Below are 13,829 nucleotides of genomic sequence, written 5' to 3'. Positions count from 1 at the left end.
GTGCCGATGATTATATTGTATGGTTATACTGTATATGAGGGAGTGTATGTTGATTTGATTGGGGTAAATTAAGGAATGTTCGATAGTGTATCACTTAGTTAATTATCATTGCGGTTATGCACACACACTAATAAATTTGTATTCCAGGTGTATGGTTTTCTTAGTATAAAAAAGTAGTTAATATGATTTATGGCTTTGATCGGTAACTTTGCGGAATGGCGGAATTGTGGAAAAAATCTTGCGGAATAGATTAAGCGACTTATAAGTCGCTGCGAAATGACTTTTCCTTTGTATTTTTGTTAAGCAAAAACGCAATCTGCGTTTTTGTGTGTATTTTTTCATTACGAGAATTTTTGTTGATTGGCAAAAAAACCTGCGGAATTGTATTTAAAAACGCAATTCTGCCATTCCGCAGGTTACCAATCAGAACCTATATGTAGACTATTTCTTATATTTAGAAGTCTAACATTTATATTTGGTGCGCCGTCGTGGCTGAAAGATTTCTTTCAGGCGGATATCCCGATTTCGTCCTCTGTATATCGGAAATGATTTATTTGGTTTTGTTTGTTTTGTTCTCTGGTCTTATGGATTGCTCTGTTTTTAGAGCGGCACTTTTGTCTAACAATTAACTCTCGTACAAACCACTTGAAAATCCATTAAAAGTTTTATCCCTCAGACTAAACCTATAATATTAAAAAGGTTTATTGTTAAGCATAAACTTATCAGCTCGCTATAGTTCTCTTTAATTGTTTATATTTATTGTTAGTGGTATTATCCTCTAATATTCTTTTCATAAGAATTTAGTCAAATCTCATTTACAAGTTCCAAATTTTAACAACATAATATAACAAATTTTACAAAACAAGCAAAATTTTATTTTCTCACAAAAGGTATTGTATAATACCAGATGTTCTCCATACTAAACATTGTGTTAAATCTCTCCGAAAAAGGTTCTAAATCTATATTTCAACGAATTGAAAGTTCGAAACTTAAAAAAACACTGAATCAATTTTTTTATTTATTAATTATTAGTTATTATTTACAAACCAAAACAAAAACAACCAAACATGATCTTAGACAGAACTAAAACCCAATTCTAATTTAACTCGACCCGAAACATTAGCCCGACGACCCGACTTCTTCTTCTTCATCGTAGTTACTAAGAATTTGAAATAAAACTCGTTGTGCTTCAAATTAAAGTCTTGTCTACCATAAATATGTAATTAACAGTAAAACTCATAAAAATAGGTCTCAGAACAGAAGTCAGAGACTTTGCTTAACCAACCAAATAGAACAGGTGAAGAAGATTTTGAAGGTTGTGTCATTGACGGAAGGTTCGCCGGAAAAAATTGGTGAAACAGGTGAGGGAGATTTTCGAGCTTAGGCTGATGTTGGAGCTTTTGCCAAAGTAACTAGAGTGACAGAGAAGTTAGAATTAGAAGGTTGGGCCAGAAGTTTAGCTGGAGAAATCGAAAAACAATATCTCACATTCAGTGAAGAACGGATTAACAATTAACAGTTAAATAGAATGAGACTGAAAGAAAATCATATTTGAAATGAAAAGGTGAGATATTTTTCGTCATTACGAAACTCTAAACCGTCTTCAGTCTACTTATGATCTCAACCATCTTTCGATTTCCCAGAAAAGAAGAAGACAAGCTCTCTGTCTCCTAAGATGAAAAATCATTCTCGCCGAACAAATCTATTCCTCTATTTAACTTCTTAATTTCTATTTGGCGTTATTAATTTTTGCTTTATTACATACTATTTTTTTTTTCTTTTCAGATTCTCACACTTTATGAAAGAGACTAAGAAGATGACAGGGTCACAGGGGAAGAAAAAAAAGAAGAAGTGGTGTCGGGTCGTTTTATTTCGGATTGGTCAGGTTTATTTTGGGTTAAGTTGGGTTTAACTTGGTTCAGTATCGAGCTTAGTTGGTTAACAATTAATTGGTAAATAATAAACTGAATAAAATTGATCGTGTGTTCTGAGGTTTCTAAGTATCAATTTGTGTGTTTTTAGGTTTCAAATTTTTAATTCGGGAAAATATACATTTAAAACTTTGTTTTTAGGGAGATTTAGCACCAGATTTTAGTTTCGTGGATATCTGGTATATCATCCATATTTTTTCTGAGGAATAGATAGTCAATCTAACAATTAAACTTTCTTGAGAGATAAATTACTCATACAGAAAGACATATTACCAATAGAAATTGGGATAAAGAGAAAGAAAGAGGAAATTGCAGGACTGGAAGTTCGGAACAAACAGCAAGGCAATTGAGCAAAGTTGGGGCAGAGGAAAGCATTAAGGATGTGTCCGATGAGAGCAGCAGCGTGGATTTGTGGTAATCGGTACAAACTTGGCTATATAGTCTTGTACAGCAAGAAGAAGCTAAATGTCTTTGATACATTTATTTTTACACTTTTCAATCACTTAAATATGGTGAATCTTAAATACTTTTTTTTTTAAATGCTGTTATATTCGAATTTATTTTTCAATTATTTTTGATGTCAAATCTTCAAGTTCAATTATTTGCTTTTACAAAAATTTTGAATAGAGTAAAACCGTTCATATATTTGCACCATACTCTAAGGAATGGTGCAATACAAATTTTCTTATTGTAACCAAAAGAGACAAGTAAATAATATTGAGTCGATGTAACGTTCTACTTTCAATCATATACTTATGTTATTAAAATATTGGAAACCTAGAAACTTAACTTGACAAATTAAATGGCAAGTATTAAAAAGTACAGAGTAATAAATCTATATTCAAGCGTTACATAAAATTTCTTTAAAAACACCCTCAAACAATATCACGTTCAAATTGTTAAACTATAACATGATCAAGTAGAAATAATGATATGCATTCAAAAGAAAAAAAGCTATAACAAGACAATAAGGGGATTTTTATTAATTATTTATGAAAGATAAAACAGATATATTACAGACACAAACAACAATAAACATAAAAGAAAAACAACAACAATGAACATGCTGAACAAAAACAAAAGATAGAAAAATTGAAAAAGACATTTGTAAACGATAAATGTCACCCCTTTACTTATTACATTATGAAACAAACAACTTTCTTTTTTTTTTTGAAAAAAAATCTCTGCTTTGAATCTTGACTCTCTTTTCCATTCTGCTGATTTCTTTTTAATTAGAGAGGTTATTACCTGTTTTGACGTCAGGTGTTACATCAGAACATGTTAACATTGCTGCGGTTAAGGCTGAATCACCTTCCAAGAATTTCTTTCCTGATTTCATGATCTTGACCTCCTCTTTTGAGCATATAAACATTTTCTTTACCATGTTGCAAAACTCACTGCACACAAAATCATCCATTCTCAATAAAAATATTTCCAAGATTTTAGAGAGAGATAGAGAAAGAGATAAAAAATAACGTACGGCCATGGATCATCTCCAACAAGCATCATATCTCCCTCATCATCAGTGAAAATTATTTCCCATTGATTGCGTGTACGCAGCTCGTCTTTGAGATCAAAGAGTTTCTCCAGTTCGTCGATCAACTGATTGTATCCATCAAGAATAGTTAAATCCACAGCTCTTCCTATGGCTACACCTTGCATCTGAACCTGTTCAATAACCATATCAAAAACATGTGAACTAACCATAGTCATCTTAATATTTCTTTTTTTTAAAGTATGAACATTTCTTTTGTATATTAAAATTTAATTCAATTTCTTCTTTTAATAAAGATAATTTTTAATTGTATCTTTTTTTTCCAACGATAATTTTTAATTGTATCTATGTTTAGTTATACACTAAAAAATTATGATTTTAAATACATACCTTGGTTCGGCTTCTAGTAGACTTGCTTTGGATTTCTTTTGGCGATGTCTGGGTTCGGATTTGGTCACAATTGTTTTCCTCAGTCTGTCTCATAGGATCTTCTATTTCTTTTGGAGACGTCAGATCAACTCCAAACAATCTGTTATTAGCAGTGGTGGCAGCAGTTGTCATCTTTTCTTTCATTGACATAACCATTTGGTTGTTATAGTTTGTTTTGGACATGGTAGGGACTGAGTAGCTGATCGCCAAACCAGATGGAATTTTTGAATCATCAGTTGCGTCACAATAACTAAGCTGAGGAACAGTCATCAAAAAATTCGTGCTTGACTGTCCAATTTCTTGGCCTTGAGTCAATGTAGGATTCCACAGATTTGAACCTATAAACAAAAATCCAATGAGAATGCTTTCATTATTAAGTTTTACCTTATTAAAAATGTTGTTTTACTGGTTTCTTTAGCTTTGCGTGAACGTTTGTTTTTGAGCAAAGCTGACTGGTGAACGTTTGATAAAGATCCCATATGCTCGATTTCCCATGGTGAAACCTTATTTGGTCTTGGAATTAATGCAGGCTCATCCCATTGCACCTACAAAAAACAGAGTTAGTGAATGATATTTATTACTCTTTTGGAATGATATTCTATTATAATGTCATAATAAGTGGTTCTACGGAGAGTCTTACTTCTAGGCATCGCCATTCTGAATCCTGCCAATGAGAGCATAAATCTTTCTTGCCAATTACTGTTCCAGAATATCTTTTTCAAAGAAAGCAATAGCAAAATTTAGTAAATCATATTTTGGAAAGAAATAAAAATGAATTAAGTGTTCAAGTTATACCTTATAATTGTAAAATCATAATCTTCAAACTGCATCGTAAATCTTGAACCTACATAAAATTTATTGTTCACTGCATCTACAACTTTGTCGAAATTGACGACGAATTGGCTCGACCTGATAACATTATAGCAATCACAAAAATATAAGCATTTTTGTTTAAGAAACTGATCCCATGATGTTTTCACTAGAATAACAAACCTTTTTTTTTTTTGTTTCATTACCTTGGCTTACAATATACAATGAACATAGATTTAGTATTAATAGCATTCATTGTCGAAGCAGTTATTCCATGGTGCATAATCTCTTTTGAAATTATCGATAAAGGTATACTGCGTTGTTGATGAACTGCTCTTCTGATTCCAACTCGTGACTCTCCATTCTCTCCTCTAGAACAAAAAACATAGTTAAAGTCCAAAATCCAAGAAACAAAAAAGATGTTAAAAGGAAATATAATATATATACCTAAGGAATATAAAAGAGTCACCAGTGACCAATCTTTTCGATGTCGCGAACGCACTCCAACCAGTTGTGAAAATATGCCTCAATGGAGAGCCTATTAAATTGATTGTTTGCAGATAAATGAAAGGTCAGTAATCACTAATCAAAAAGTTTGATATGAAAAAATATTCATCACCTCTAAAGACATGTTTAAATCTCCATTCACAACCATGAAGATCTTTAGCAACTATTTCTTGACTTGGTGTCGGCTGAGACATATCCTAAAGAAAAATTCATATGGAAACTTACAATTTGAGAAACTAAGTTATTTTCTTAGGTTGAGAAACTAAGTGAAAATACCAATGGGGGAAGACACTCGACAGCATGTCTTTTTATTACAGATAATCCGCCGTGTGTGCTAGTATCAGAAGCAGTTAAAACTTTTATGAAAGAACTAACTTTTCTCCTTTCATGATTGACATTAGAAATAGGGATTTCAACTTCCTAGAGAATTCCAAATTAGAGAAATCATTTAAGAGGGATTAGAAAAAAATATTATGAAATTATAATAAAATTTTGAAATTTGCCACTCACAGCTGTATCTGGTAACAAAGCAATTTTTGCAAAAATCTCATCTGTCTCGTTCTCCACCTAAAATAAAAAAGGTTATAAATTACTTATTTATAATGATATAATACATACAAAAATTTAATATTATTGATGGTTTAATCCAATAACTCATATGTATTCTCTGAAAAAAAACATCAATATCATAGAGGTATACCTTAAGTTGAATGTCCATAACATTGCATCCAATTTTCGAAGGAATATCAAAAATTGGTCTCAGTTGAGATAATTCATCTTTTGTATGTGCTTCAACCTGAAAATACCATCAAATTGCATATAAAGTTTCACAAACTAAAACAGAGGAAAAAAACATAAAACTTAGAAGGATGAATAATCAGAAATAAAATCACATGTTCAATGTGTCCCTGCGGAAAGTAATAAACTTTTTCTCCAAATTTTGGAAGATCAAACAAAGGTCCAGCAGATAGCTTCCACAACTCATCATACAAATAGCTCTCAACTATTAAACAAAAAAGAAAACATAATTATTAATGAATAATCTTGATAAATTAAAAACTTAAATCGACTTTTGAATTATCTATACCTGGAAATTCATATTCTGCATCCATAACTTGGTTATTCGCCATCAGCTCTTATTCAAACACTGGTTTTTAACTCCTACTTCCGATATATGATCATAACACAAAAAAAATCAACAAAGCCTAAATAATTTTTGATTTACATGGTACTTTAACTGAAAAGTTATAGAAATTTTGTAGGTTATTTTTTAATTGTGCATAAATTAGCTTGTTAATTCTTTTTTTCATTTATTTAAAAATATTCTTAACATTTGCATAGAAATATGTTTGTTGTTTGTTAAATCAGATTGTTCTATGTAATCACCACCATGAGTTTGAATAAAGCAGAAGAATAAAAAACTTATCTCGAAAAACAACGAGTAAAATTTTTATTAGGTAAAGAATGTAAATTAAGATATTATGTACTCGACAAAAAAAAATGAAAAATGTAGATTTTGTGAATTCTAAGACAATAAAGTACCATGAATAGTGATAAAATAAAAACAGAAAAATTAGTATACTACCTTTGTTTGAATTTTTTTATATTTTTCTCAAAGATATTTTAAACGATTGTTCTTTTCTTCTTTACCCGATTTTTTTTTAACTTCACTCGATCTTTCTTTATTTTATGTTTCACAAACTTGATACGTTTCACGTACTTATACTTGAAAAATTACCAGGTCCTACATTAATTTTTTTAATTATGAAGTCTCTGACTAAAACTTTCAGCAGGTTTACCAAAAAAAAAAGTCGGGTCAAACATGTATCTTTTAGAAATATCGAAACTTCTTTAATACCAATATAATTATGTTTCTAAAATACATACGCTATAAAAAACGAGTAGATAGATAAAACTAAACGGATCTACTGTCAAACATACAAGTAAACGGTGTTCTTGGGAGCATTATGCCAAAGGCAGAGTCTCTCAAATTTTACTCAAAATGGTAACGATTATAAAGATAATAACAAATCCTTTTGTCAAAAGATCGATTGTTAAATTTTTGTGGTGAACCATAGAGAGTAGATAAGTTTATGTAGTCTTCAGAGAATGATCTATATTTCCAATCTTGTAGATAAGTTGGGGATGCTTAATTTGATATAGATTTGGTATTTTCACTTTATTTTATATATTCTTTGTCTTTTAAAACTTAAGACATATTACATTTACTCCAATTTTTGGAGATAAGTTAATTTCCTCTGATTTGTACAAATAATAATGCCGGTCGAACAACTAATTTTACATATATTCTTACTTCACGAAAATTAACAAAATTTAGTAGCAAACAAACTATTATCTGATGTCGTATTTGAATATGATGCTATTTTAGAATATATATATATATATATATATTTGTTATAAATTTATACTGATATTGATGATGCACAAAATATTACTTTAGATAGTAGAATTATAGTCTTTAACTTTCTTACATTGATAAACTTGAACATTAGAAAACATGAGGGTATATAGTCTATGCAACCATAATTATTTTACTGAATTTCAAATCTTATTTTGTAAGAGTGTGAAATAAAACAGGCCTTAAGCCATACCTAAAGACAAAATACTATCAGAATCTGAATCTCATACCAGATTTGGATGTCTATGAAGTTTCTGGATTTTTTTTTTTGTTTACTAATTTATGGTGATTTACTAGTTGAGGATTTACTCCTTTGGTTGAGGACTATGATTCATGTTTTTTCACAATAATTTCAGATTTTTAGTTATGGTTGGCCAGAGCAATGTAAATGGGTTTAATTTGGTTTAACATTTTCCTTATTAACAAAACAAAAAGTAGCCAGATGTCATCCAAATCCCGCAAATATTTCATATGTTTTTTTTTGTTCAAACATGTATATATATTATTTGTTTTTTTAACATTGAACTATTATTCTATTACAAATTATGAGAACTATTACATTGACAATTACAACGGACAAGTCTCCCGCCTACATATAAGTTTGTCTTCATTAATCTGCAAATCAATAATAAATCGTATCTTCCGAGATTCGAATCCTAGATCTCCTGGTGTAGAAACATTAATGAACTCATTAGCCAGTAGGCTAAGAGAACTTTCACAAATATTATATTATTTTTTATGAACTTGTATACAAAATTCTATAATTGACAACAAACAAAAGAAATTTACCTAAAATAACAGATTCAACTGTATTGTTTCTACATTTGTAATGTACAATTCCATCAGTTTATTTATGACTGATATACAAAATATTTAATAATGGAATCATTTATCAGCTTACGAACAATTTATCAAAACAAGCACAAGACAATTCGAAAATGGATAATTCTCTCTGTTCTATAAAAGATCCACGACCACGAAAAACAATTCTCTAAGTATCGAAACTCAGATTTTCTTATGTAGAAGCATTAATGAATATTTTGGTCAATCACAAAAATCATGTTACAACACAATGATATTTTTTTATCCTGCCGGATCCTGTATAATATTAGATTTTATCCCGTGCATCCGCACGAGAAGTTTTAATCAAAATTTGTAATGTAATTTATGTTTTCTTTATCAGTATATTTTTTAATAAGTGACAAATTTTAATTTTATGTTTAGATATAATTTATTTTTTAAAAACTTTTTTTTAATATTATTATGACCACGATCAGAAAAACATAATTCTAACCCGATCATTCTATTAATAAAAAATAACTATTATTTTAAAAACATATTTCTAATTCACTCATTCTATTAATCCAAAATGAACCATATTTATAAAACCATAATCCTAACCCGTGCGTTCACATTACTATATAATATAAATATTTAATAATTTTAAAATAATATTTATCTTAATATCTCACATGTTTTGATAACATAATCCGCATAAAACAACAATTATAAAAATAACCTAATCCGTCCCATCAAATTACCATATAATATCAATATTTATCTGTTTTTAATATGTAAAATTTTAGTCTGATTGAATATGATTAAAAAATATAGTAAGATATTCGTTAATCATATTTTTTATTCTGAAAATATTATTTAAATTTCAAATGTTAAATTAAATCTGATCTATATTTAAGGAAGTCTAAAATAATTTATATTAATATCTATTTTTCAAAATTAAATTTAATTAAAAATATAGTTTTAATTTTTAATTAAATATAACCTATATTTAAGGAAATTTTTAGTTACATCTAAATTAATATCTAATTTTTGGAATTAAATTTATATATTAAAAATATGTTTTTTAAAATAAGATTACAAGAAATTAGGATAATTTTAAAACTCTTTTTAAATTTAAAAAAAAAAACTTTCGAAGTTTGGAAGCAAGTATTAAAAGTGTTTCTATTTTAATATAACTTGGTGAATACCGCACGTAATGTGCAGATTTTTCTATTTAACTATTCAAATCTTATATGAAAACAAATATAATCATTATTTTTTGTGTGTGTTAGTATGTTATTATAAATAATTTTAGAAATTTTATAAAAAAAATAATCTTAAAAATCAATTTAAAATGAAATATCATAAAAAATACAAATATCCAAATCTTATATAAAATCAAATATAATCATTATTTGTTGTCTGTGTTAGTATGTTATTATAAACAATCTTAGAAATTTTATATAAAAAAAAGTTTTAGAAATCAATTTAAAATGCAATATCATAAATATAAAATCAAATATAATCATATTTGTTATATGTGTTAATATGTTATTATAAATAGTTTTAAAAAAATTTATCCAAAAAAGAAAACAATCTTAGAAATCAATTTAAAAAAATATATAATCAAAAATGAAAATATAATTATTATTTGTTATGTGTGTTAATATGTTATTATAAATAATTTTAGAAATTTATTTTTAAAAAAAATTTTAGAAATCATTTTAAAATACAATATCATTAAAAAATTGAGAATTATATAAAAATAAATAAATATCAATCAATTAATAAAAAACTGTTCATTTTTTTGAATGGTTTAAAATTTGATATTAAAATTTATTATTTTATTATCTTTTAGAAAAAATTTAACTTTAAATTATAAAAAGTGACTCATGTAATCTTCATATCAATCAAAAATTATTATGTGTCACTTACATGGAGAGAGTTGGTTATCTTTTATATAGTACTAGGAGAATACCTCCACGTAATATGCAGGTTTTTTATTATTATTTCAAATTAATGTAATTTTTATTTTTATTAAAAAAACATAATCATCATTTGTTGTGTATTAATATATAATTATAAATCAATCAATTTAAAATATAATATTATTAAAAAATTAAGAGTTTATAAAAAAAATCAATATTTTAATTAATAATAACATAAATTTTTGTTTAATATTTACATAACTGTTATTTAAGAATCAATTAAAAAACTTTTCATTTTTTTACTAGTTAAAAACTTAATATAAAATTTATTAATTAATATTCTTTAAAAATTAAAACGTAAAACTAAAAATTTGACACATGTTCTCTCCATATTAATTTTAAAATGATGATGTGTTACTCATATAAAGAGAATTAGCCATCTTTTATATATAAAATAAGATAGATGAATCATCATGCATTTATAAAATATTTTTTATTTATGTAAAATAATTAAAAAAATTTAATTATTTTACACTTCCTAATTAATTAAAATCTCAAAAATTACGTTGGCCTCGTAATAATTGATACAATATCTTGCTATTAAATAGTTGGGCCGGGCCAGAGAGTTTTACTTATCTGTATTAGGTGGCAGGCGGCCAGCTAAGCAGAATTTATTACGAGGGACACGTGACGAATTGGTGTGCGACGATCCCTCTGACCAATTCAAAAAAATTCAAACTTGAAAAAAAAGAGTCGTTTTCATTTGACGAGTCTCTCTCTCCTGAGTCTCAAAAATTTTTAATTTTCTTGTTGAAAACAAAATTATCTGCAGACACGATCGATCTCATCTTTAGTTCGAAGCGAAGAGTTTCTGGTTTTGTCTTTAGAATCTGGGTTTTGTACTTTTGTGAATCTCAATTCGAAAATGGCTACTGAAAGTGAATCAGCGACAGATCCAGGTGAAAATAACATCAAAGGGGTTCTTGTTCATGGAGGAAGATATTTCCAATACAATGTCTATGGAAACATGTTTGAAGTTTCAAACAAGTATGTTCCTCCTATTCGACCAATCGGTAGAGGAGCATACGGCTTTGTCTGGTACGAATTTTTGTAATCTCTCTCTCCTTTAGGGGTTTTCTTGGTTTGTTTCTTAATATGGGCATTTCTATTTTTGCCCCCGTATTGTTCCGTTCTCAGTAGTTGTAACTTAACTAAGCTTAAATTAGTTTGGGATTAAGAAAGGTTCCGTCTTTCAAATCATCTTTTGAATTAAATGAATTTAATGATTTATCAGTAGTTGAGATTGGTTGGTCTTTAGTGTTGTATCCTTACTTCATCATCTCACTCTTCTTGCATACAAGATTTGGAAAGTATCTATTGATAAATGAGATTAATCTGTTTCTGCGTGTTGATTTATCGATTTAGTCTTATGTTTTAGATGCTCTAGAGAGTAAAGATGGTCTTTTTTTTTGTTTTTGTAATGAAGAAGAAAGCTACAATCTTTAGGAGATAACTACATTTTGTATACTTACACGAATATTCCTGGATTCATGTTTTATTATATTACGTTTGTGTTCTCCCGAATAATGTAAAAGAAAATGATTCATGAGACTATTCCATATTGTTTTAGTGCTGCAGTAGATTCGGAGACACACGAAGAGATTGCGATCAAGAAGATAGGTCAAGCCTTTGACAATAAAGTCGATGCTAAGCGGACATTGAGAGAGATTAAGCTACTTCGTCATTTGGAACACGAGAATGTATGGTTTCCAGTTTCCACTCTATTTTGGTGGAAATTTCTTTAAACGATCTTAGAATTCTAGCTGAAGTGGTCTTCATTTTCTACAGGTTGTCATCATAAAAGATATCATCAGACCTCCAAAGAAGGAGAATTTCGTAGATGTTTATATAGTTTATGAGTTAATGGACACTGATCTTCATCAGATTATTCGATCAGACCAGCCCTTGAATGATGATCATTGTCAGGTTTCAACATTCATAACTTTCTCTCTTTTCATATTTTGTACTCGGCTACTTGCTACTAAGATTGATTCACTCTTCCTTTGTTTTGCAGTACTTCTTGTATCAGATTCTACGAGGACTCAAATACATACATTCAGCTAATGTATTACATCGTGACCTGAAGCCGAGTAATTTGCTTCTGAATGCAAACTGCGACCTAAAGATTGCAGATTTTGGTTTGGCAAGGACAACATCTGAGACAGATTTCATGACAGAGTATGTTGTAACCCGATGGTACAGAGCACCAGAGCTGCTTCTTAATAGTTCCGAGTACACATCTGCGATTGATGTCTGGTCTGTTGGTTGCATATTTGCTGAAATCATGACAAGAGAGCCTCTTTTCCCGGGGAAAGACTATGTCCACCAGCTTAAACTTATAACCGAGGTATGTTTTAGAATGATCTACGTAATTATTGCTGGGAACTTCTATCTGTATGCAATGTGTTAATTTAATTTCGTTTTGTCTTCTATGGTTTCAAAACTTAAGTTGATAGGATCACCAGATGGAACGAGCCTAGAGTTTCTCAGAAGCGAGAACGCGAGAAAATACGTTAAAGAGCTACCCAAGTTCCCAAGGCAGAACTTTTCAGCTAGGTTTCCTAGTATGAGTTCTAAAGCTATCGATCTTCTGGAGAAAATGCTCGTGTTTGATCCAGAGAAACGCATCACGGGTATGAATAGAAAACTGGTGAATACTGGCATAAGGGTGATTGTTAATCCTGGAACATTCTTTTTTTTTCTTGCAGTTGAGGAAGCACTGTGTCATCCTTTCTTGTCAGCACTTCATGACCTTAACGATGAGCCTGTTTGTTCCAACCATTTCAGTTTCGATTTTGAGAACCCGTCTTCCACTGAAGAAGAGATTAAGGAGCTCGTGTGGCTAGAATCGGTCAAGTTTAATCCTAATCCGACTATTTAAGAAGGTGTGTATGTATGCATATACTATAACTCTGAGATTGAACACATTTTAAGAGTTATATCCATTCTTATTGTTAGGTTGCTTCTTTAAGGGTTTAAGCTCTGTTTCTGCTTCACCTCATAGTATTCGTTGTTTTAGCTTTTTCATTGGTTAGAAAAGCTATCTTGTAACACAAGAAAATGATGTATAACGATCTCCGTTCCTTACTCTGTAATTGTTCATTACTTTGAATGGAAACACTTTTTCATACTTTCTCTCTCTGTAACAAACTATTTCCTATTACTTTACCTTGCGTAAGGTATCTCTTCTTCGGTTCTTTTCTCTCTCTTCGACGGAAACAGGCCTCTCAACGCAATTGCAAGAATGAAACTGGAGCACCCAAGACGTCAAGCCTGGTTCTGGGTTTTTATGGCAATCATCTTCGGGCTCAATTCCGTTAGCATCTGGTCGATCTAGTGGACTCCATAGCTAATCATCTATTGCCTCTTAAGCATTGTTGTACTTTATTTGATTCCTGATGCCCTCAAGTCAGGATCAATCTTCAAAAAGTTTCAAGGAATGATCTTTACACCATAGTCAAAACCATCGG

General features: G+C 29.5%; 2 protein-coding genes across 4 annotated transcripts; one reads left to right on the top strand and one right to left on the bottom strand.

The window, feature by feature from the left end:
* Nucleotides 1-3,159: 3,159 nt before the first annotated feature.
* Nucleotides 3,160-6,302, bottom strand: LOC18014512 (putative auxin response factor 14). The gene is made up of 14 exons (XM_024154481.1): nt 6,243-6,302; nt 6,066-6,170; nt 5,873-5,968; nt 5,683-5,739; nt 5,449-5,592; nt 5,285-5,369; nt 5,113-5,203; nt 4,872-5,036; nt 4,651-4,764; nt 4,496-4,568; nt 4,262-4,400; nt 3,817-4,193; nt 3,412-3,599; nt 3,160-3,328 (listed from the first exon to the last, which is right to left on the bottom strand). Exons 1-14 carry the CDS (start codon nt 6,300-6,302, stop codon nt 3,160-3,162), a joined length of 1,863 nt encoding a protein of 620 aa, XP_024010249.1.
* A 4,772-nt stretch (nt 6,303-11,074) lies between these two features.
* LOC18014736 (mitogen-activated protein kinase 5) lies at nt 11,075-13,486 on the top strand. 3 transcript variants are annotated; one of them, XM_006396857.2, is made up of 7 exons: nt 11,075-11,397; nt 11,930-12,059; nt 12,148-12,285; nt 12,374-12,706; nt 12,809-12,992; nt 13,068-13,244; nt 13,318-13,476. In XM_006396857.2, exons 1-6 carry the CDS (start codon nt 11,225-11,227, stop codon nt 13,238-13,240), a joined length of 1,131 nt encoding a protein of 376 aa, XP_006396920.1. In that variant the 5' UTR covers nt 11,075-11,224; the 3' UTR covers nt 13,241-13,244; nt 13,318-13,476. The 3 variants fall into 3 exon arrangements, with proteins under 3 accessions (XP_006396920.1, XP_024010041.1, XP_024010042.1); XM_024154273.1 differs by having other exon boundaries at nt 11,076-11,397; nt 13,068-13,486; XM_024154274.1 differs by having other exon boundaries at nt 11,293-11,397; nt 11,938-12,059; nt 13,068-13,486.
* The last annotated feature ends 343 nt before the right edge of the window (nt 13,487-13,829 follow it).

The sequence above is a fragment of the Eutrema salsugineum genome, unplaced genomic scaffold (genome assembly GCF_000478725.1).
Source record: "Eutrema salsugineum unplaced genomic scaffold, Eutsalg1_0 scaffold_3, whole genome shotgun sequence".
NCBI lineage: Eukaryota > Viridiplantae > Streptophyta > Magnoliopsida > Brassicales > Brassicaceae > Eutrema > Eutrema salsugineum.
Note: the sequence above shows the minus strand (reverse complement) of the source record. Positions and strands in the feature narration are given on the sequence as shown.

Bases quoted from the DNA above. Each gene is read 5' to 3' on its own strand.
- LOC18014512 (XM_024154481.1), bottom strand. From the start codon at position 6,302: ATGGCGAATAACCAAGTTATGGATGCAGAATATGAATTTCCAGGTATA. The intron at 5,593-5,682 runs GTGAGTGGCAAA...GGAATTCTCTAG, and splicing joins CTTTGTTACCAGATACAGCT to GAAGTTGAAATCCCTATTTC. The intron at 4,765-4,871 runs GTAATGAAACAA...TAATGTTATCAG, and splicing joins ATTGTATATTGTAAGCCAAG to GTCGAGCCAATTCGTCGTCA.
- LOC18014736 (XM_024154273.1), top strand. From the start codon at position 11,225: ATGGCTACTGAAAGTGAATCAGCGACAGATCCAGGTGAAAATAACATC. The intron at 12,060-12,147 runs GTATGGTTTCCA...CATTTTCTACAG, and splicing joins GTCATTTGGAACACGAGAAT to GTTGTCATCATAAAAGATAT. The intron at 12,286-12,373 runs GTTTCAACATTC...TTTGTTTTGCAG, and splicing joins TGAATGATGATCATTGTCAG to TACTTCTTGTATCAGATTCT.